The 24,080-nt window shown below is 32.9% G+C and overlaps 1 protein-coding gene, 2 long non-coding RNA genes and 1 other non-coding gene across 4 annotated transcripts; 1 reads left to right on the top strand and 3 right to left on the bottom strand.

Moving 5' to 3' along the window:
• Positions 1-423: 423 nt before the first annotated feature.
• Positions 424-2,761, bottom strand: LOC128043131 (uncharacterized). Its single transcript, XR_008198913.1, has 3 exons — positions 2,691-2,761; positions 2,137-2,221; positions 424-631 (listed from the first exon to the last, which is right to left on the bottom strand). It is a non-coding gene; the product is annotated as an uncharacterized LOC128043131 (long non-coding RNA).
• Positions 2,762-5,121: 2,360 nt separating this feature from the next.
• On the top strand, positions 5,122-8,340 carry LOC105790508 (probable sodium/metabolite cotransporter BASS3, chloroplastic). Its single transcript, XM_012618145.2, has 5 exons — positions 5,122-5,604; positions 6,899-6,982; positions 7,094-7,400; positions 7,495-7,742; positions 7,860-8,340. The coding sequence occupies exons 1-5, from the start codon at positions 5,255-5,257 to the stop codon at positions 8,104-8,106; spliced, it is 1,236 nt and encodes a 411-aa protein (XP_012473599.1). The 5' UTR covers positions 5,122-5,254; the 3' UTR covers positions 8,107-8,340.
• A 3,840-nt stretch (positions 8,341-12,180) lies between these two features.
• On the bottom strand, positions 12,181-12,253 carry TRNAK-UUU (transfer RNA lysine (anticodon UUU)). The gene has a single exon. It is a non-coding gene; the product is annotated as a tRNA-Lys (tRNA).
• Positions 12,254-19,558: 7,305 nt separating this feature from the next.
• On the bottom strand, positions 19,559-21,551 carry LOC128042944 (uncharacterized). Its single transcript, XR_008198562.1, has 3 exons — positions 21,464-21,551; positions 20,417-20,503; positions 19,559-19,625 (listed from the first exon to the last, which is right to left on the bottom strand). It is a non-coding gene; the product is annotated as an uncharacterized LOC128042944 (long non-coding RNA).
• Between the last annotated feature and the right edge of the window lie 2,529 nt (positions 21,552-24,080).

The raw sequence follows: 24,080 nt of genomic DNA, 5'->3' as shown, positions 1-24,080 counted from the left end.
TTGATATGATGTTAGTTGACATGCATGGACATGCAGAGCCTTGATAGACTCAAACCTTTCAAACAACATTCCAAACTTGAATTCAATCATTTTATAACACGTGTCCACCAAATTCTCACCCTCCACTTATTATGTTCGACAAGTTTCCTCAAGAATCATATAATAGGATTATTTATTTCCGTATGCCCTTGATGTAACACCTCTTACCCGTAATCAACGTTGAAATAAGGCGAGAAGTGTTATCAAATGATCTAAAAAAATTTTTTCAAAAATTTTGACATAGTTTCTTGTCATAAATATTCAATTCCTCCTGCAAATTTTCAAAACATAATCTCAAGTAACATCGATATTTCAACCAAACACAATCATATGTTCTGACATGATTAATTCATTCATAACATCCTAAACTATATGAACAAAAGATTTAAGGAAATAATTCATCAATTATAGATACCAACATTTTAAACCAAACTATATTTTATACATATATATAAGTTTATACTACATTACATTAAGTCATCTATACATGCCATTTTTCAAAAGTATTGATTGCAAAATACCCAAAAGTTGATGATGATAGTGAGGATGATGATGATATGACTCCGTCCAATTCCCGAGTTGATTAAAATCACTATAAAACAAAGGAAAAATAAAGAGGAGTAAGCTTACAGCTTAGTAAGTATGTATGTAATCGATAAATAAATTTCTAAGATAATATCATATATTATATAATATCTATCACACACAAATCTATCATTTAGTCAACTTCCAGCAAACTGTTTTTCTGCGTCACAGTCGGTAAATTATTTTTATCCGGAGCTACGGACATCCAAATTAAGATCCGTAAATTTTCCATGAAACTAGACTCATATACCTTTTTACCATAAAAGTTTCAGAATTTTTTGTTTAGCCAATTAGTACAGTTTATTCTCTAAATGTTCCCCTGTTTCACTGTTTAACACTTCTGACCTCTCTTCACTAAAATTTATTTAACTCTTTGTACAAAATTCAAACAATATTCTTGTTTCTTTCTCTTAAAAATAGACTCATTAAGGAATTCAATAATATAAATTTCAAGCCCTAATTATTTTTTACAATTTTTGTGATTTTTCAAAGTTGAAACAGGGGATTTTGAAATCAATTCAACCCTGTCTCAATAAAGTTTAAATATCTCCAAATATAAAACTCCTTTGCTTACTTTGTTTCTTCCATATGAAAATAGACTCATTCAGCTTCAATTTCATATATTATTAAAACTCTAACTCAATTTCTATAGTTTTTGGTGATTTTTCAAACTAACATCACTGTCAATGTCCAAATCTGTTCTATTCCAACATTCCTTATTCGCATAGCACTATAACCATTTATTTTATAACACAACGCAAATTTCATCACGTCAATCACTTTTCACAACTTATTACATTCCGATCATATGCTCATATTTCATCATCATGACGGTATATATAAAATAATATTCGGAGCTTTTCACATAGTACTACTCATATTATTTTTATCATTCGATACACGTAGTAGCCTTCACATAGTACTGCACACGTGATCAGTTTTACAGTTCACGTAGTAGCCTTCACATAGTACTACACACGTGATCAATTTTTACGGCTCACGTAGTAGCCTTCACACAGTACTACACACGTGATCAAAGCTTCTTGGTACACATAGTAGCCTTCACTTAGTACTACACATGTAACCGTAGTTTATCGAGACACGTAGTAACATTCACACAGTACTACACACGTGATCAAAGCTTCTTGGTACACATAGTAGCCTTCACTTAGTACTACACATGTAACCGTAGTTTATCGAGACACGTAGTAACATTCACACAGTACTACACACGTGCTCAAAGCTTCTTGGTACACATAGTAGCCTTCACTTAGTACTACTCATGTGACCATTACTTATCGATGCACGTAGTAGCCTTCACACAGTACTACACACGTGTTCATCGATACCTCATTCAAATCTTTACCATTATGACATTTCCACAAAGATTCTTACTTTCCAAATATATTTACAATTCATTCAAAACACATTATAATATCAACCCTTTCACGTATATTGTCACAAAATATAACGAAAATAATTATAACAATATATTAATTACATACAACTTACCTCGATACAAAATGTAAAGATTTTGCAATTTAATCCTCAATCTTCTCTTTTCCCCGATTAAGGTTGATTTCTCGTCTTTCTTGATCTATAACAGCAAATTGAGCTTGTTTAATATTCACATTTATTAAAACAAGCTTCGACTCAACTTTTATAAAATTACGATTTTGCCCCTAAACTTTTGCATAATTACATTTTTGTCCCCAAGCTCGAAAATTATATTTCACACCTTATCTTATGTTTTACAACATTCTGAACACTTATCCCTTCTATGGCAACATCAAATTCTCACTCTAACATACACTTATGAACAATAAATATTTTTTTACCGATTATGTCGATTTACTCGTTTTTGCTTAAAATCACTTAGCAAAAGTTGTTTAACATAATTTCTAGCTTCATATTCCACCATAAAACAGCAAAATAAACACATTTCACCTATGGGTATTTTTCCAAATATGAACCCTAACATGAATTATTGATAAAATAAGCTAAACCGAGCTACGAGGATTCCAAAAATGCGAAGAACATTAAAAACGGGGCTAGGATGCACTTACTATGAGCTTGAGAAAGTGAAGAAACCCTAGCTATGGTGACTCTTCAAATTTGACAGCAACTTATGGAGAAGATGATGATTTTTGTCATCTTTTTCCCATTTTATTCTTTTTATTACCAAATAACTAAAATGCCCCCACTAAAAAAATCTATTTCACCCATTTCTTATGTCTATTTTTGTCCATCAATTGACTAATGGTCTAATTACCACATAAGGACCCCCAACTTATAATCTCATAACAATTAGACACTTCTAACATGTAGAACTCAACTTTGGCACTTTTTACAATTTAGTCCTTTTGACTAAATTGAGTGCCCAAACATCGAAATTTTCGAATGAAATTTTTACGAATTTTTTCTGTAAAATTGTAGACCATAAAAATATAATAATAATCATATTTTTCCCTCATCAGATTTGTGGTCCCGAAACCACTGTTCCGACTAGGCCCAGAATCGGGCTGTTACACTTGAGATCAAGCATATATTTCTTTTCCCCTTTACCTTTTTGTGTTTAATTCATTTAGATCCTTTACTCTAATGACAATTCATACGTTCATCTTGTGTGCCATGTCAAAAACATTTTATATTTTTATAAAGCTTTAATATGGACCAAACTAAATATATATTGGTTATTGATGGGCATCAAAACCACCAAATATAAATTCCTACGATAAATATAACAGTAAATTGAAATATAGAGTAATAGAGTCAAATCCACAGGGACGGGTTATCTAATTTCATCTTTTCTTGTGACCAGATTCGTTGTCGCGATCACAGTCGTGCCCACGACCTTTACGTAGCAATGCTGAAAAAAATAAAATGGGGGGTTTAAATTAATAAAGATAATAAAATAAGGAAATACGAAGTGTAATAAAATAAAATAAAAACAAAATCAAAATTTCAAAAATAAATTTAAGCAAATAAAGTAAATTGGTAAATAAAATATTTTTAAGCTCAGCATTAGTCTCAGTATACTCCAATCTTGAATTACTCCTTAAAATAGATTTTCACTTTCAAGCGATAAGCTGGTTATAGCAATCGAGGATCCCTCCAACAGTCAACTCTTCCTCTCGTAATTGATCCCGATATCACCTACAAATCGAGCCTTAATTAATTTCCAACCACGTGGCAAAATAAAGTCTGACGCATGAAGGAAAAAAATAAAGAATTTATTAAATGTCAAAAGCCAAAGTGTGTGTTTAATTGGCTGTAGCCACTAAGTATTTATACACATTTCTAGTGTTAAAATTTAGCTAGATTTTTTTCTAAATATTACCACTAAATAAATCAAAAACTTAAAAATCAAATTTAAACTAGAAATTAAATTCAACTAATTACAAAATTTTAACAATATCAAAAACCCTTCAATCTTTATCCAGCCACTTTTTTTAAATCTTCAACCCTTTAATTTTTATCCAGCTAACTTTAAATCTTTAATCTTTCAATCAAGCCCTCCACTTTACTTTTTGTTCCAATTTAGCCCCCTTTTTTTGAAAGAGTTTAAATTCAGCAAACCAACTTCATTCCTGATAAGAAAAACCCAAATTTAATAGCATTTTATCCGATAATTAGCCAAAAATAAATATATTAAAAATATGAATTTATCTTGCTACCAGCCATAAATCTTTTTTACGATAAACCATGTTTTATGTTTTATTAATCTTCCCATTTTATTATTTTAAATATATATATATGTATTTTTTTATTAATCTCAAACTTTAAAACTATGATGGTTAAGTAATATTATTGGCATAATGATTTTCTTAACCCTCCAACTTAAAAAAAATCATTTTAACCATTCATTTATTTTTATTTTTTAGCCCTTAAATTTGCATCTTCTTGTCTAATCACTCTAAAATGGATAAAATAACATTTTTCCACTTTGATGACGTGACATACATGGAATGCCACATGGATGACATATCAGCATTTAATTTTTGTAATTTTAAAAATTTACAAAATTTAAGAAATTGTTTTTAAAAATTCAAAATCATTTAAAAAGTATAAAAATATTTTTTAAAATTAATTAAATGTTGACATATCTTTCATGTGGCAATCCACGATATGTCATGTCAAGAAAGTTAATAAACTTTTAGAAAATTAAAGGAAGTAAATGGTGGAAATCAAAATAATTTAATTAAAGCGAATAATTTTAATAATGTGTAATTAAAGGGAAATTAGAGTGCAAATTAATAAAATATCCATTTTAGAAAATAATTTCTTAATTATTATACCCAATAAATTTCATTCAAGAAAAAATAATATTGCTTATTTATGAGACAAAAGAAAAAAAATTGGGAAGATAGTAGAAATGTGTAACGGTTGAAGGACTCCATTGCAAATATCACAAAATGACTTTGACTTCATCATGACCGTCCAATTTAAACTACACTATCAGGACACTCTAAAATTCCTAAACTACATATTATATTACATACAAAAACCAAATCCATCACCTCCTTTGATTTCGTTTTCGCCACCCTTCCATTACTAGAACCTCCCCGGCAGGCCACCACCTATCTCCGGCGCCGGCGTTAATTAGTGAAGAAAACATCGATCCACCACAATGATGTCGATCACTCCCTTTCTTTCTCTTGCAGTCCCCACCGGGAAGCAGCTCTCAATCTGTTCGAAACAAGTGACGCCGTGTTGTTATTCGAGAATTGGTTCGATTCGGTGTAGGAGGAAGGGTGGTGTCGACGTCGGCAGAAAAGGTAATGGACGAAGGTTGTTGGTATTCGCCTGTTCGACGACGCCGTACGTACGAGGAATTGGGTCGCAAAGGGTCTCGATTGGGAATAAGACAGATGGTGGGGCAACGAAAGGTGATTTGTCTCAGGCTTTGTCAGCGATGCTTCCTTTCGTCGTCGCTGCTACTGCTGTTGCTTCTCTTGTTCAACCCTCCACTTTCACTTGGTAAACTTCTTATTGTTTTTGTTTTTCTTTTTGGCTTTTTAATCAGTTTAGTAATGATTGTTTTCTTTAAACTTTCTGGGTTTTCGTTGTGTGTGTGTGTGTGTGGAAATCTCTCTTATTTTTATATAAGTACTTTTGAAGAACTACAGTTTCAATACATGAATGCATATTATTTTGGGATAAAGCAGCATTTAGCACATCAACTTGGCAATATTTTACACTTTAATCCTTGATTTTTTTGTCTAGTCCCTTAATTTGGTAGATTTTATAATTTAGTCCCTAAATTTGGATTCTGCAGACACTCTAAGACTTGAAAATTTTATAATTTCTTAATATTTTTTTGTATTTTGTAGACTTTTAAAATTCTATATAAATTTTGTACCACCCATCACACCTTTAATGCAATTCAAATTTAGGGATTAAATTGAAAAAGTTAAAATATTAGTTTAGAACTAAATGATATTTTATCTCTATTATTTGGGTCAATGTGGCCTAAATTTGACCGTTGTTTCGTAATGAGATGAATATTTTTCAAGTTAGTCATGGTAGGTAATTGTTCTCACAATGAGTTTTAATTTTTTTTCAAACTTAATGTTGAGCAAGAAAAATTCAAAATTAAAACCGACTCGAACCCAAGTGTTTGGACTGTTAATAGAATGTAAATTTAAAAATGGAATGAAGTTTATTTTTTATTTAATATATAATTAATTTTTAATTTTATGATATAAAAATAAAAATTTTATAGTGAAAATAATTTAAAATTTGTTGAAAAATAATTTTTTAAAAGTATTTATAAAAAGGATTTTGAAATTTTGTCAAATAATCTTCAAAACCATAAAATAAAGCAAAGCTCATTTTGTTAAAATAAGTCTAAAATTTTAAAATAAAAATTAATACAAAAAGTCGAGAATCGAATTATGAACAGTTCAAAAATTTAAACCCTAATTGAATCAAACTGATATCACTCTGATCTAAGTTAGTTCTTCTTAAATATAAGTTAAATGTGAAACAATTACTAAGTTCAATAATTAAAAAAGACCCAAAAAAAATTTAGAGTCCCAACATGAGAATAGTTGTCTAATTCAAGTCTTCGAGATAGTTTATATATATATATCTTGGTTATTCATTACTATTTTTGCCCCACTTTTTGACAGGTTTTTCTTATTATATTTTTGTCAAGTTCTCATTATTTTTTTCTTTCAAAGTTGGCTTTCGCTTTGGAACCAGAAATGCTCAATAGTTTATTAGACAATGGACAAAGATTCTGGAATTAATAAATAAAACTATTATGCAGGGTATATGCTCCTGCTCTTGGTGGGATTATGTTGTCAATTGGAATTAAGCTTTCCTTGGATGATTTTGCACTTGCAGTCAAAAGGTATAACTGTATGTATATATATATGTGTATTATATATAGTTTCTAATTTTGCTGCTATCACTTCATTTGAGACGTTTTTCTCAAGTTTTTTATGTTTTTGTTTCATTACAGACCATTACCACTATCTGTTGGACTTATCGTACAGTATATGCTCAAACCGGGTCTCGGGGTTCTAATTGCAAAGGCGTTCGGCATGTCTCCAATGTTTTATGCCGGTTTTATATTCACATCGTGTGTTGCAGGGGCTCAGTTGTCTAGCTATGCTAGCTTTTTAAGCAAAGGAGATGTTGCAGTGAGTATTCTTCTCACTAGCTTTACCACCATTGCATCGGTGCTCCTCACACCCCTTTTAACTGGCCTCCTCATTGGATCCGTTGTTCCAGTTGATGCAGTAATGATGTCGAAGTCAATTTTACAGGTAATGTGTAGATTAAAGCGATGTGCATTCTGGCGTTAGCATTCTTGTTTTATGGTGCAAAAATGTAAAATTTTAGCTCGGTTGTTCGTGTTAGGTGGTTCTTGTTCCGGTCGCTCTTGGACTTGTGCTTAATACGTATGCAAAACCGATAGTTACTATCCTCCGACCTGTGATGCCTTTTGTTGCTATGATCTGCACATCCTTGTGCATCGGTAGTCCTCTTGCACTGAATCAGAGTCAAATTCTATCAAAAGATGGCCTCCAATTGGTTCTTCCGGTTTTGGCGTTTCACGCTGTGGCATTCGCTATCGGATATTGGATCTTGAAGATTCCTGCTTTCTGGTAATTCAAACCTCCTATATTACATCCTATGTATTTAGAAGTTCCCCGAAAATTGCTTTAACCACGTCCAACACATAACCGGTTACCGATATGGGGATACCACATTGTTATGCGCAGGCAAAGAGAAGAAGTTTGCCGAACAGTATCGTTATGCGGTGGAATGCAAAGCTCGACAATGGCAGGGCTTCTGGCAATCCAGTTCCTAGGAGGTTGCAGTCAAGCAGTTCCAGCGGCATGCTCTGTCATAGCAATGGCTATTATGGGTCTTTCACTTGCCTCTTTCCGGGGCAGTGGTTACCGTCTTAGAGACTTACCATCTTTACTTGCACCACAAACGGGCCCTGCTGTTCAGGAGGCTCAATGAATGGAAGACCCGAACCATGTTCCTGGAACTCAGAACTGAATCAAAGCTAAAGTTCCGGCACAAGACGGTCTGAAATAGGAAAAGGAATGTTGTACAGTTCATAGAAGGTAAAAGAACAACTGTTCCTAGAACATATAACAGCTAGAAAAGCAGTACCTATAACTTGAAAGTTTCTAATCTTTGTATGTATGCATGTATAGGTAAGGTATATAAATCACAAAATGTAGTTTCTCACTGTGAACGTGCATTCTTTTGTTCGTTCTCTCTTCCTTTCTCCCAAATTTTCACATTGTGAGCTTCTGGTATAATCAAGTCAAGCCAAGTTTAAATGCTACTAAGCTCGAGCTCAAATTAAAATTTTGACTAAAATATCACTATTTTTTAAGTAAATTATATTATTTTAACGATAAAAAAATAAAAAGAATAAACAACATAATAAAATTTAAACCTACTTTACTATTTCAGTTAAAGTCTTATTTAACTTTTATAAATATATTTGCTTAATAAATATATTTTATAAATATCTATTCCATATTAAACATTTTTAAATTGTTGTTATAAATCAACTTAATTAAATAATTATTAAAATATTAGTTGTAATATCCGAAAATTACTACAATAAGAAAGTAAGATAATATCCTTTATATAGTAAAATAAGGAAATAAAGTGATAAAAGGGCAATATTGAGTTATGTCAATATTGGGAAGTATATTATGACATATTAATTTAAGGAAGGATTAAATTGCAAAAGTGAGAAAAGTTTTGTTGCCCAAGAGTAAATACTCAAAATTTAAGGAGTTAAAGTGTAAATATAAAAAAATTGAAGGACCAATAGTGTAAATATTTTAAGGGTGGATTAATCTAGAAACTAAGGAAAATGGATGAACTAGGACCGAATTGAAAAGGTGAAGAATTTTGAGGGACCAAATTGCAATTTTATCAAATTAAGTGATGACTCAAGGATGACATTTCAAAATATTATAAAGGGCAAAATGGTCAAATAGAGAGAGAATTCTAGAAGGTAATGATGATGTTTGTGATATTTTTAATTAATAAATTTGATAAATATTATTTAATTAATATTTTATTAAGATTTTTAGAATTATTTTATTATTAAATGATTAATATAAAAGGGAAGAAAGATGATAAAAAAATCATCATCTTTCCATGCAACCAACGTTAGAAGAGAAGAGAAGAAAGAAAGTTTTGCTTTCTTTATAATTTGGTCCTTTCACCAAAAATTCACAATTTTCACCTAGAAATCAAAAGAATTTTCATAGCTTCCAAGAGAGAAAATTGATAAGGAGACTATGGGGAGCTAGAATATCAAGTTAGATTCAAGAAATAGAGGCTGGAGGAGAGAGAAAATCAAGTTAAAGATTGAAATCAATAGAGCAAGGTAAGAACATCAAGATTTCAATATATTTTTGAGTTTGATATTATTGAAAAAGTATGAAATTGATGTTAATGTAGGGTTTTATTATATAAGGTTCTATGTTCTTGATATGCTAGTGAAGAAAAATAAGATAAAGTGATGGGAAATACTATAGAGAAAGGGAATAAGGGTGTTATAAATTTAGTAATCAACATTTTCCACTAAAACAGTTTTGGACAGCAACCGTAGGTTAAATTTGAAAAATCACCATAAATCATGGAAATTGAATTAGAGGATAAAAAATTATGGAATTAAATATTATTGAGTCTAGTTTCTCATAGAATAAACGGTGTAATCAATGGAATTGTAAATTATGAGATATAATACTTTTTTTGAGACAAGGTCAGAATGAATTCGGGTTCCCCTGTTCTGACTTTGGCAAATAAATAAAAACTGAAAAAAAATGATTATGAGTTATAATTTATATGCTTAGAATCCTTAATAAGTCTACTTTCAAAAGGAACAAATGAGAACATCATCCGAATCCTGTACAAGGAGATAATTAATTTTTAGTGAAGAATGGTCAAAACTGTCAGACAGCAGAATAGGGATGACTTTAAAGAATAAACTGTACTTAGTAGATAAACCAAAAATTCTGAAAATTTTATGGTAAGAATATATGTGAGTCTAGTTTTAGAGAAAATTTACGGATCTCAATTCTAAGTTCTGTAGCTTAATATATAATTAATTTAGTGACTGACTCAAGTGAACAGTTTGTTATGAGTAAACAAGTAAATAGTGGTAATATATATATCAAGGATGTGAAATGGAGTGGAGGAGGAGGAAAACAATATATGTGAATATTCAGCTAATATAAGTTTATTTTAAAATAGCTAATTTACATGTTTTAGGTTCAGGGACTAAATTGAATAAAAGTAAAATTTTAAGGGTAATTTTGTAAAAATGACCAAATTGCATGAAATGAATTGTTTTATCATTCAAATTAGTAAATTGAATGAAATATTAATTTAGATCAAGATTTGGGTGGCAATTCGAGAAAAAGGGAAAATTACCAAAGTGTCCCTGAATTTTGATATTTCTGCAATTTAGCCAGGTAAGTTCGTGTAACTTGAATTATATTATTAGATGATTGAAATATATATATTGGATTGAGAAATTGATTTGAATTGTGAACATGAGAAATTTTGAATTGAATGAAATGGAAATGAAGCTTTGAATTACATGAGTAAATATCGGGTCTCGTAGGCCCTATTTGTTATGAATATAATATTCCGAGGATATGTTGTAAAGAATTATAAAAACACGTTAATAATTTAAAAGTTTTAATTAGGATGAAACTTTGTATCCCGGTTTAATACGTATGCAAATGTATGTCTTCTAGTAATACCTCGTACCCTATTCCAGCGTCGAATACGGGTAAGGGGTGTTACAATGTGACATCGCTAGATTCGGTCATAATATTTAGACCGGGTTTGGGGTGTTACATTAGTATTTTGCAAAAATAAATTATATTATTTTAAGTATATTTTTCTAACATTTTCCATCTTTTAAATTAAAAAATTTAGGAAACACGATATTTTACATATGAAACTTAAGGTATAGAAGTAGAAGGTAATCTATTTTTTGTTAAAGTTCGCAACAAGTCCTTGTGCTATATCATAAAGTTCATTTTAATCCTCTATTATTGAAAAGAACATTTTAATCCTTGTATGTTTGAAAAGTTGACATTTTAATCCTTTGTTATTAATGGAATGGCATGGTTGACATGGCATTAAATTAAATTAAAGTTAAATAACAATTTTGAAGAATGAGCAAAGGTAAGAAACTGATTTTGCTATTACCTCAAATTGTTTTTGAATTTTTTTTTGTTCTTTTTGTACATTTTTGTTGTGTTTTGTCCACATTAGCCATAATTAAGCCACGTGATTTCATATAACATATAAAGATTGAAATGTCAACTTTTCAAACATACAAAGACTTCTAAAATAATAGAAGGACTAAATTGAACTTTTTGATATGGTATAGAGGTGCTCATGGGCCGGGCCGGGCCAGGTTTGGGTCGGGTCCTAAAATTTTTTGGCCCGGGTCCTAGGCTCGGGCCCGGCTCGGCCCAAAATATGGGCCTAGAGTTTTGCCCAGGCTCGGCCCGAGAAAAAATTCATAAGCCCGGGCCCGGCCCTGCCCGTTTTTTAAATAAATACCAAAAATTTATTTTAAAAATTAAATCAAAAATAAAAAAATTTTATTTTAAAAATATTTAAAAATTAAAAAAATTTAAAAGTATTTTAAAAATATTTTAAAATTAAAAAATTTTAAAAAAGTATTTTAAAATTAAAAAAATAGAAAAATTTATTGTATTCGGGCCGAGCCCGGGCCAAAAAAGTGGTGCTCGAGGCCCGGCCCGTTTTTTAATCGGGCCTCATTTTTTTGTCCAAGCCCATATTTCGGGCCTATATTTTTACCCAAACCCTCCCATATTTCGAGCTGACCGTCGGGCCGGGCCGGGCCGCCCAGCCCATGAGCACCTCTAATATGGTACATAAACTTGTAGTAACTTTAACCCTATTTTTTTAAAGAAATAAATCAACCATTTATCAAATTTGTTTTATTTGATGGTATTGGGTTTTATCATAACATAAACAAAGAAGAAAAGAAGGAACACTAACCAACCACCGTTCCGCCGTCTGTGGGAATCGAACCCACGACCACATGGTTAAAAGCCATGCGCTCTACCGACTGAGCTAAGACGGCATAAATTTTATGGTTGAAAGTTTTATACCTCGGCACTTATGTATGCCAACCTAGAGTAGAGTAAAATTTCCAAACCAAACTCAACTTTTGCCCTCTCTTTGGAGGGAATTACGACGTTAGGGTCAAATACTCCCCTATTGAAGCTGTAACTGTGTTTCATCACCTCTGGCTTCTAGGGGATACATTTATATTAAGATATTATTTTTGGATTATTATTCTATACATTGTGGGTGGAATACCAAAATTTCGTTTGGATTGATGTCATTTATTTTCAAGATATAATAATTAAATAATTAAATAATTAAAATATATATATTTAACATCATATTAGATCCACTTGTGGAGTATAAAATAATTATTCGTTATTTTTATATAGTTATATTTTTATATGGAATTTTGTCATTTATCACCAATACAGCAGGAAAATAAAATTATGTTGATTTAAAATCTTCAATTTTTGAATATCGTTTTTTTCATTTCCGGGTTCTTATTTTCCCCATCGCCCATTTGTATTTGTTATGTTAGTATTATAATAACTTGTTACTTTTATAATATTCAATTTATAATGATAAATAAATAATTAATAGAATAATAATTTTTTATATTTATACTATAGTGGATCATGAGCATATATATATATATATATAAGAGCTTTAATTGGGTTGTTGAAACTAATCCATTATGTTTAAATTTTGTGATTTTACTGAATCATTATTTCTCTAAATTATTATATCTCCTTCCCTGTTTTCTACTCAACGGAGAAAACCCTTTTTAATTTAGTGGATATACAAATAATGTATCAATTTGAATTGATTTAAAGAAATCCTATATTTGTATAAAAAATGTACGAAAATAAATCAAGACATATTTTAGATTTGAAATTGAAATACTTTTTAAAGTATGGTACAATTATGACAAGAATTGAAACATTTTTTTATATAACGTAACGTGTACAACCCAATATCTAGTTGGTTTGATAAATCCTTAAAACAAACGCAAAGTGCTAACGATTAATACAATGCTTGTTACACAATTTTGAGATAGAACTGCATTGATTTTAAATCTTTAATTGATACATCATCCTAAGTTTAAACCTTAAACAAACTGCTACATTATTTTTATGTTAAATTCTAATATTAATTCATGTACTTTAGAAAAATTGTAAATTTAATCCATATATTTTAATTTGATCAATCTTAGTTCTTACTTTTCGGTTTGATCAATTTTAGTCTTGAGTTTTTCAAATTTTAAAATTTTAGTCCTGGACCAAACAATAGTATTTAATTATTTGGTTAAATTTAATTACTAATCATGTACCATATGCGTAGTTGCAAATTAGTCCATATCTTCCAATTAGATCATTAGACATAAATATGAAAATAACAAACTGACAAGGCATTACACATGATAATATGGCTACCAATCAGATTGGAAATAGAAAAACTTGAACTTAATAAATTTGGTAGTTACCGTTTGATGAGGACTGAAGCTTTAGAATTTGAAAAGTATAAAGTACACACTACAACAGAACAGGTTTTTAGCGGCGTTTTTTTAGGTCTTTAGCGGCGCTTTTTAACGCCACTAACTCCATTTTCGGCGCTTCTAGAAGCGCCACAAAAAATGCCGCTAATGACAACGTCGCTAACTTTTGTGGCGCTTACATAAAAAAACGCCGCTAAAGATCATGTTCTTTAGCGGCGCTTAGAAAAAAACGCCACTAAAGATCATGTTCTTTAGCAGCGCTTTGAAAAAAAACGCCCCTAAAAATCATGTTCTTTAGCGGCGCTTAAAAAAAACGCCCCTAAAGATCATGTTCTTTAGCGACGCATAGAAACAAACGCCGCTAAAGATCATGTTCTTTAGCGGCGCTTGTTCAAAAACGCCGCTAAAAGTAGTGTTCTTTAGCGGCGCTTATTTCACAAACGCCACTGTTTTGATATGACTTTTAGCGGCGCTTTTTTAAAAAACGCCACTAATTTTGGGATTTTTTTAAAATAGAATTTTTTATTTTTTTCAGCCATCCTGCAAAAAAAAATCAAAAGCAACCAAATCTAAACTAACCAAAAACAATAAATTTATATAATATTTCAAATTAAATGACTAAAATAATATTAATTGATAAATAAAAGTGAATTCATACTTTTATTTACAAAAGCGTTAAAAGTATTTATGCAACATACACTATGATGGCGGAAGTTGCGACTGCTTAAACATCGTCATCATAATCTGAAGCTGCTGTTGAAGTTCGTCATACTTTTTGCTCTGCTCTGCTTCTCTCGATGCCGCATCTTTTTGAAGTCGTAGCTGTAGTTCTTCATATTTCTTTTGAACCTCTGCTTCTATTGCTGCTTCTCTCGTTGTTTCTCTCGCTGCGGCCTCTGCTTGTCTTGCTGTAGCCTCTGCTTCCCTCGCTGTCGCCTCTGCTTTAAGTTGTTGCTGAAGTTCTTCATATTTCCTTTGAACCTCAAATGTGGTCGCTTGCATCTGAGCCATCTGGTCTTTTAACCTCTGAACTTCAGCTTGAGATTGACTCCCCGAAGCCATGTATTGGTGCGAGCTGGATCCAAAATATTGGGTTGGGCTGATAAAAGATCCTTGAAATCGAACCCGACCATACTTTTCAGGACCCAAAACTTCAGTAATAATCCGGTTATCAATGTCTTCAAGATGAACCGAACTATCACTAGAAGCAATCGCCGTGCCTTCTTTTTCCTTTAGTTTTCCTAATAAATAAATCACATAGTTAGGAGCATAATATATAGTAAAAAAACAAATGCAATATAACAATAGTCGCATTACATGCAATGAATTAAACCATTAGAAAATAAACACTATAAATAACTAAATCAAGTGAAATCGTATTAAGTAAACGTACCATAATTTCACCAGCTTCAGGAGTCAAAGCAGATCCATATTTCTTCTTATGTGTAATTTCAAAAAGTTGTAGGCGTCCAACTTTTTGACCGGACGACCGTTCCTACAATATAGTAGTAAAAATATTATTTAATAGAAAGTTATACATATTTGAGAATATTAAAAAATTAAAAATACCTTCGCTTAAGCTACACATGCAAAACTTCTCGACCTTACTTGTGTGAGTGAATTTTGTTGTCACGTTGCTTTTTCCAACTCGTTCACGATCCTACGTTATAAAATTTTTAGTACGTAAATAGTAAATACTATAAACCAAAATAATTACAATAGTTTGGAAGTATCGTACCTCGCCTTTACGAGAATGCCAAAATCTAACCGCATCTTCCCATTGGTACCTCAACATACCCGTCGGAACATTTTGCAATTTCTCATCGAGGGTGGTTTTTGTCTTATAATAATTTTTCTTCAAAGTACTTTTATTGTCTCTCCATCTTTTTCCCAATGCCTTCTTTACATAAGTATCGGAGACCTCTAAAGCAAACCTCGCCTACAAAAAACACAAGTTAATAAAGTAAATATAAATGAAACTATTTCCCAAGCATTATAGATGACATTAACATTTTGTTACCTTAATATTATCGAGGGCTTGGTTTTTGTTGCTATCGGGTATTTGACGCCATGACTCGTAGTTGATAGGCAACATATTCGGATTTCGTGCTAAAATGCCCATGTATCCTGCTAAAAGTCGAGCTTCGATCCAACAGTGACCAAAAGCTGTTTTTGCATACCTTGACACGCTCATTGGATCTAACTCGTATAACTCTCTAAGCATCGTACGACCTCGACCTCTTCGCGTCCCACCATTTTCAGCTACAAATGGTATATTATAATATAAGAATTTGAAAAATAAATCAATTATAAGTCAACACGCATGGAATTAATGTAAGTTACTTTGAACTTCCGTAGGATCGTCGTGTGTAATCGGAACATTCGAAGATCCAATTCTTGTCATTGTTCAAGACTATTTGTTTCATCGAGTTTGGATTATTTTGAACAATGCTTTCCTTATAATTTTTCTTCTAGGCATTTTATCGCAATACACATAAAATGTAATTAAACTTAATAACTAATTACAACAATAACAGACATATAAAATAGTTGAGTTATATAATAAGACCAAGATTTAATACTAATGTAAGTTACATACAATTAAACAATCGTAAAACCTTACTACATCATTATTCGTAAATATCTTCATCCGTATCCTGACGAACCCATTGAAATTGTGCACTAGTACTAGGGATATTATCGTTTAAGTCTTGTTCTGGAAATGGCAAAGTTTCTGATCTGTCGTCGATGTTATCTCTACTTCCACTGCCCATGTCAAACAAGTCTCTAGGGATATTACGGAGTACAACGTACCAACCCTCATCAGATGGATCTTTTGAGTAAAAAACTTGTTTGACTTGACTTGAGAATACATACGGCTCATCTATCAGTTGTTGTCCTGTATGAATCAATCGGTCAAAGTTCACCATTGTAAAACCAAATTGATCTTGCTTGATTCCACGAGCTGTATTAACATCGGCCCAATTAGCTCGAAATAAGACAACTTTCCATTTGCCGTAGTAATCCAACTCAATTATGTCAGTAAGCTGTCCGAAATATTCCACATTTCCCTCGACGGGATTATTGTCCCTAGCGCTAGCATAACTTGTAATTGCAGAATTAACAACTATTCACAATTTTGTGTTCTCCTCAACCTCTCACGATATTTTGTATGAAATCTGAAACCATTGATGAGGAACGCACTATATCTTTTAACCACTCGATTTGGACCTTGGGAGAGCCATTTAACTTTGTCATTTACGCTCTTCCCATTCCAAACCTATTGAATGGAAAGTAAACTAAGTAATTAAAAATGTTATGAGAAAGCATTATAATTTGTAAGCTAAAGCTCCAACCACATACCGTTTGGCTTAACCATTCATAAAAAGATTCTGAAAACAACTTATTGATATCTCGATGTTGTGTTCTTCGGGAGCGCGCACGAGATCTCAATATTTGTTTGTACTCACTATGTTAAAAAAATGTAAGATATTTGTTAGAAGATAAACAATTTTTAGTTTGCTAAATATTTATAAAATTTGTAGAACTTACTTCCGTAAAGGTTCCAATGATTCGTGGTGAAACAGAACATATCGATGTGCTTGTACCCACGATAAATTATCTAATTCCGTAATTTCAACTTTGCCGATTGGTTGTCCAAAACTTTGGAACAAATAAGTATCGGCTAAGTCATAGTCCGTGAGTCCAGCATTCCTATTTGGTCTGTTCAACCTTGTTTCCACATCTTCCAAATATCTCGAGCAGAAGGTCATACATTCCTCTGCCAAGTAGCCTTCAGCAATCGATCCTTCTGGATATCGCTTGTTGCGGCAGTAAGACTTTAATTTGGATAGGAACCTAAACATAATATACAACATTATCAAAAGTTGTAACTAAAGGCATTGAGGTGAATAATTAAAAATTTTAAAAATAATTCCCCAAAACCTTTCTATGGGATACATCCATCGATAGGAAACGGGTCCACCAAGAATTGCTTCGTACGGGAGATGAATTATCAAGTGAACCATAATGGTGAAGAAGGAAGGTGGGAAGATTTTCTCCATGTTGCATAAAGTCAAAGTGGCTCGATCCTGTACTTTCTGAAGTTCTTGAACATCCAAAACTTTGCCACAAATGGCTTTCATTATGTTGGATAGTTCAATGATACAAGACGTCACCTTCTTGGACATACAACATCGTAGAGCAACTGGCATTAAATCTTGCATCAAGATGTGATAGTCATGTGATTTTAGCGAATATAACATTCGATATTTAACACTAACACATCGAGATATATTTGACGTATACGCATCCGGAACCTTTATATCCTTCAACACCATGCAAAACAGTTCTTTCTCTGTCTTGGACATTGAGAAATAGAAGCCGGCAACCGATATTTCCCATTCGGAAGTGGCTTGGGATGAAGATCAGGCCGAATTCCCATTTGGACTAAATCAAGTCGACTCTGAAGATTGTCTTTTGATTTTCCGTCAACGTTCAAAATTGTACTCACAATGTTCTCGCAGACATTTTTCTCAATGTGCATAACATTAAGATTGTGTCGTAGAAGGTGATGCTCCCAATAAGGTAACTCAAAAAAAATACTTCTTTTTTTCCACAAGTCCGCCTCATTAGGATCGTCCTCTTCGTCGGAGCTTTCATCGGCTTGATCATTTGATCTTCTGTTTCTCTGCGTGTTTGGCGGTTGGTTCATCTTCCCATAAATGAAATTCATATCTTCCAACATGAAGCAGATTTCAGAGCCACTAGTCTGGGAAGGAGCTTCTCTGAACTCTTCAGTGCCATCAAATACAGAACTCTAAAATCTAAATCTATGATTTTCCGGTAACCACCGATGATGCCCCATGTAAGAGAACTTCTTCCCATTGTACAACCATTGCGAGCATGTTTGTGCAGCACAACAAGGACACGCATAACGTGTAACACCCCTTACCCGAGACCGTTTCCGGAGTCGAGCACGAGGCATTACTTAGCTTATCTTACCAATTCGGAGCATAAAAACTAGGTTTGAAAATTTATTTCACTATTTACAGCAAATCTGTCCAATCGCGCAGCAGTTACTAAATTAATTATAACTTGAGCTACAGAACTCGAAATTTAATTCCGTAAATTTTCCCTGAAACTAGACTCATATATCTACTCACCATAAAATTTTTAGAATTTTTGGTTCAGCCAATTAGTACAGTTTATTAGTTAAAGTCTCCCCTGTTTCACCATTCGACTATTCTGACCTCTTGTTACTAAAAATAACTTTTCTCGTTATAGGATTTTCATATGCTATTCCCACTTGTTCCTACAGAAAATAGACTCATTAAGGAATCTAAGCATGTAAATTTCAACTCATAACCATTTTTGTACAATTTGTAATTATTTTCTAAACTCAGAACAGGGGACTCCAAAAACTGTTCTGACCCTGTCTCACGAAAATTCACATATCTTAAAATATAAATTTCCTTTTCTACACCGTTATTTTTCTATGAAAATAGACTCAACAACCTTCAATTCCATATATCATTCACCCTCTAATTCATTTTATACTATCTTGGGTGATTTTTCAAATTCACGTCACTGTGCTGCCTGAATTCTGTTTCTTTGCAAAATTTTATCCTTTCATGATTTCCATGCATAATTTATCACCTAATCTTTCATAACAACAAACACCTTCATCCTTAACCATTTTAATGACCATACATCATCAAATACTTACACATCACTCATTAGCAAAATCATCATTACAAACATACAAAAAACTAAATCCCTATACATGCCATAACTCAAACGTGTTTCGATATAAAATACCGAAGCGGTTGTAGTTGATAGTGTGGACGATCTCCGACTTCTTTAGGATCCTTGAAGTAGCTTTGCAATACTATAAGAGAAAGAGAAATAAAAGAAGTAAGCATAAAGCTTAGTAAGTTTACTAGCAAATAAATAACAATATTTAACTTAAATAATTAAACTCAATGTCTATATCTCTAGTTTACTCTTTAGTTAATCTCATACTAGTTCTCTTACTTGTTTACTTAGAATACTTGTGTGCATAACTTACTCAATCCTTGCTGCATCGTTGAACATCAATTGATAGTATAATAAGTTCTTAAGTCTTACAACTTACCGAGCTTGCCATTTATGCTTTAAACCGAACTTTCATGAACATGATTCATTTACAAGCCCGTTGAGCTACATTGGAATAATAAGGATACTCGGGTCTCTTCGATAATAACATGCCAAAGCCATGTCCTGGACATGGTCTTACATGGGATGTTCTCATGTTAGTGCCCATGCCATGTCCTGACATGGTCTTATAGGGACCTCTCATCTCGATGCCAACGCCATGTCCTGGACATGGTCTTACATGGGACCTCTCGTCTCGGTGCCCATGCCATGTCCTGCACATGGTCTTCTGAGGACCTCTTATGATTAAGGATGCCAATGCCATGTCCTGGACATGGTCTTACATGGGATCTCTTTACCCAAATGTCATGACATTCAGTATCCAATACCATCCTTATGTATCAACGGACTTTTAAATTTTAATTCTCTATCATTTCATGCTTAGATCATCATCAAATAAATCCATAAAATAAATTCATAGTTGCTGGAAAATAACAGCATTGATAATAAATATGGAAATATTGCATTTATTTACCGTAAACTTACCTCGGTACCAATTATAGCCAAATTCACCAACTTAGTCTTCAACTTTATTCTTCCCTTTGTCTAACCTCGAGTTTCGTACTTCTTGATCTAAAATAGTAAATTTAACTTATTTAATACTCACATTCAACAAAACAGCCCTTGACTCTAACTTTTCAAAATTACAATTTTGCCCTAAACTTTTACATAATTACATTTTTGCCCCAAGGCTCGGAAATTAAACTTCATCTCTTATTCTTATGTTTTATAACATTATGAACATTTTCCTTCTATGGCAACATCAAATTCCCACTCTAACATGTACTTATGAACATTAGGTATTTTCTGGATTATGTCATTTTACTCGTTTTCACTTAAAATCGCTTAGCAAAAGTTGTTTAACATAATTTCTAGCTTCATGTTCTATCATAAAACATCAAAATAAACACTTTTCACCTATGGGTATTTTTCCAAATATAAACCCTAGGTTAAATTATTGCTAGAATAAGCTAAATTAAGCTACAGGGATCTCAAAACGTAAAGAACATTAAAAGCGGGTTTGGGATCACTTACTATGGAGCTTGGAAGCTTGAAAACCCTAACTATGGCTTCCCCTTGCTGATTTCGTTCATATGAAGAAGATGATGATTTTTGCCATCTTTTCCCTTTTAATTCATTTTAATTACTAGATTACCAAATTGCCCCTAACTTAAAAATTTTCTATTTCACTTATCTCATGTCCATTTTGTCTACCAAGTTACCAATGGTATAATTACCATATAAGGACCTCCAATTTAAATTTTCATAACAATTGGACACCTCTAACATGTAGAACTCAACTTTTGCACTTTTACAATTTAGTCCTTTTGACTAAATTGAGTGCTAAACGTCGAAATTTTCGAACGAAATTTTCACGAAATCATTTTGTGAAATTGTAGACCATAAAAATATAAGAAAAATAAAATTTTTCTCATCGGATTTGTGGTCCCGAAACCACTGTTCCGATAACCTCAAATTTGGGCCATTACAACTCTCCCCCCTTTTTAGGATTTTCGTCCTCGAAAATCTTACCAGTAAAGAGATTCGGGTATTGCTTCCTCATTGTCTCTTCCGGTTCCCATGTTGCTTCCTCAATCCCGTGCTTTTGCCATAGCACTTTCACAGTTACCTTTTTGTTTCTAAGCTCCTTTGTTTCTCGTGCTAATACTTTAACCGGTTCTTCATTATAAGTCATATCCGTCTGAATTTCTACTTCAGTTGGAGTAATAACATGTGAAGGATCTGATCGATACCGTCGTAGCATAGATACATGAAATACATTATGAATTTTGTCGAGTTCGGTGGTAAAGCCAATCGGTAAGCAATCGGTCCAATTCTTTCTATAATCTCATATGGTCCGATAAATCTTGGACTCAATTTACCCTTTCGATCGAACCGGAGAACTTTCTTCCAAGGAGACACTTTTAAGAATACTTTATCACCCACGAAATTCAATCTCCTTCGTTTAAGATCGGTATGACTTCGACGATCGGAAGTCGCTTTTAAACTATCTCGAATCACCTTACTTTTCTTACATTTCCGGATCAAATCAACCCGTGTATTTTCTTTTCACCGAGCTCATCCAATATAACGGTGTTCTACATTTTCTACCATACAAAGCTTCATACGAGCCATTTTAATACTAGATGATAATCATTATTGTAAGCAAATTCAATCAAAGGTAGATACATTTCCCAATTACCTTGCAACTCTAATACGCAACATCGGAGCATATCTTCCAATACCTGAATTACACGCTCAGATTGGCCATCTGTCTGAGGATGAAATGCAGTACTGAAATACAACTGAGTACCCAAAGCTTCTTGTAATTTGTTCCAGAAACGAGATGTAAATCGGGGATCTCTGTCTGATATAATGGAGACAGGCACTCCATGTAGTCTAACAATCTCAGATATATACAATTCAGCCAATTTATCTAAAGAATAATCCATACATCTTTGGGATAAAGTCGCGGACTTTGTCAATCGATCGACAATTACCCAAATGGCATCTTTCTTCTTTGGAGACATCGGCAACCCAGATACAAAATCCATAGTGACTCTTTCCCATTTCCATTCCGGTATAGTGATTGGTTGAAGCAACCCCAAAGGTACCTGATGTTCACTTTAACTCTCGACATACTAAACATCTTGATACAAACTCGGAGATATCACGTTTAATACCCGCCACCAATACATCTTTTTCAAGTCATTATACATTTTATTACTCCCGGATGTACGACATAGTACCGCTATGGGCCTCGTGTAGAATCTTACGTATAAGCTCGAATTCTTGGTACACACATACTCTACCTCTAAATAATAAACAACCATCGGTTCAATCAAATTACGAATCATTACGACTCACAATGCACCCGTTTAGCTTTGTAATTTCTCATCATTCCTCCGAGCTTCACATATTTGTTGACGAAATGTCGATTTAGCTCTCAATTCAGCTATGATTGAACCATCATTAGACGGTGACAACCGGTATTCATAGCTCGTAAAGCAAATAGAGATTTTCGGCTCAAAGCATCACTACCACGTTAGCCTTACCGGATGGTAATCAATAACCAAATCATAATCCTTTATCAATTCAAGCCACTGCGTTGTCTCAAATTCAAATCTTTCGTGTCATCAAATATTTCAAGCTTTTGTGATCGGTATAAATATGACACTTTTCACCATACAAATAATGCCGCCATATTTTCAATGCAAATACAATAGCGACTAACTCGAGATCATGTACCGGGTAGTTTCTTTCATGTGGCTTAAGTTGTCTTGAAGCATAGGCTATTACTTTATCTTCTTGCATCAAGACACAACCCAAACCATTTAATGATGCATCACTATAAATAATAAATTCCTTACCCGATTACATTTGTACCAACACAAAAGTGCTTAGTCAACAATTTCTTCAATCGGTCAAAACTTTCTTGGCATTTATCATCCATTCAAATTTAACATCTTTACGTAATAAACGAGTTATTGGAGAAGCTATCATAGAAAACCCACGTACAAATCTCCGATAATACCCATTAATCCCAAGAAACTTCTAACTTCGGATACATTTTTGGTGGACTCCAATTGACAATAGTGAGATTTTACTTGGATCTACCACGATGCCTTCTGCAGATACAATATGTCCGAGAAAACCCACCTCTTGAAGCCAAAATTCACATTTACTTGAATTTAGCATAAAGCTTCTTTTCGCAGAATTTGCAACACTATTTTCAAATGTTCGCATGCTCGGTTTCATCCAGAATAAACTAAAATGTCATCAATAAAACTACTACAAACCTATCTAGATACGGTGCGAATATCCGATTCATCAAATCCATGAATCTGCAGTGCATTAGTCAACCCAAACGGCATAACCGAAACTCATAATGCCCATACCGGTTCGAAAGTCGTCTTTGGCACATCGACTCTTTTACCGTGGCGGTAATAACCCGATCGGAGATCAATCTTTGAAAATACTGTGGCACCTTTCAGTTGATCAAATAAGTCATCAATTCGAGGCAATGGGTACTTATTCTTTATAGTTACCTTATTGAGCTGTCGATAGTCGATACACAATCTCAAAGACCCGTCTTTCTTTTTCACAAACAGAACTGGAGCACCCCAAGGTGAATGACTCGGACGAACAA

Source organism: Gossypium raimondii, chromosome 8, assembly GCF_025698545.1.
Source record: "Gossypium raimondii isolate GPD5lz chromosome 8, ASM2569854v1, whole genome shotgun sequence".
NCBI classification, from domain to species: Eukaryota; Viridiplantae; Streptophyta; class Magnoliopsida; order Malvales; family Malvaceae; genus Gossypium; species Gossypium raimondii.
This window is presented reverse-complemented; position numbering and strand designations above follow the sequence as displayed.

What these genes read in the sequence shown, in the direction of transcription:
- LOC105790508 (XM_012618145.2), top strand. Translation starts at nt 5,255, where the DNA reads ATGATGTCGATCACTCCCTTTCTTTCTCTTGCAGTCCCCACCGGGAAG. An exon ending in CAACCCTCCACTTTCACTTG is followed by an intron (nt 5,605 to 6,898) that starts GTAAACTTCTTA and finishes ACTATTATGCAG; the next exon opens with GGTATATGCTCCTGCTCTTG. An exon ending in TTGAAGATTCCTGCTTTCTG is followed by an intron (nt 7,743 to 7,859) that starts GTAATTCAAACC and finishes TGTTATGCGCAG; the next exon opens with GCAAAGAGAAGAAGTTTGCC.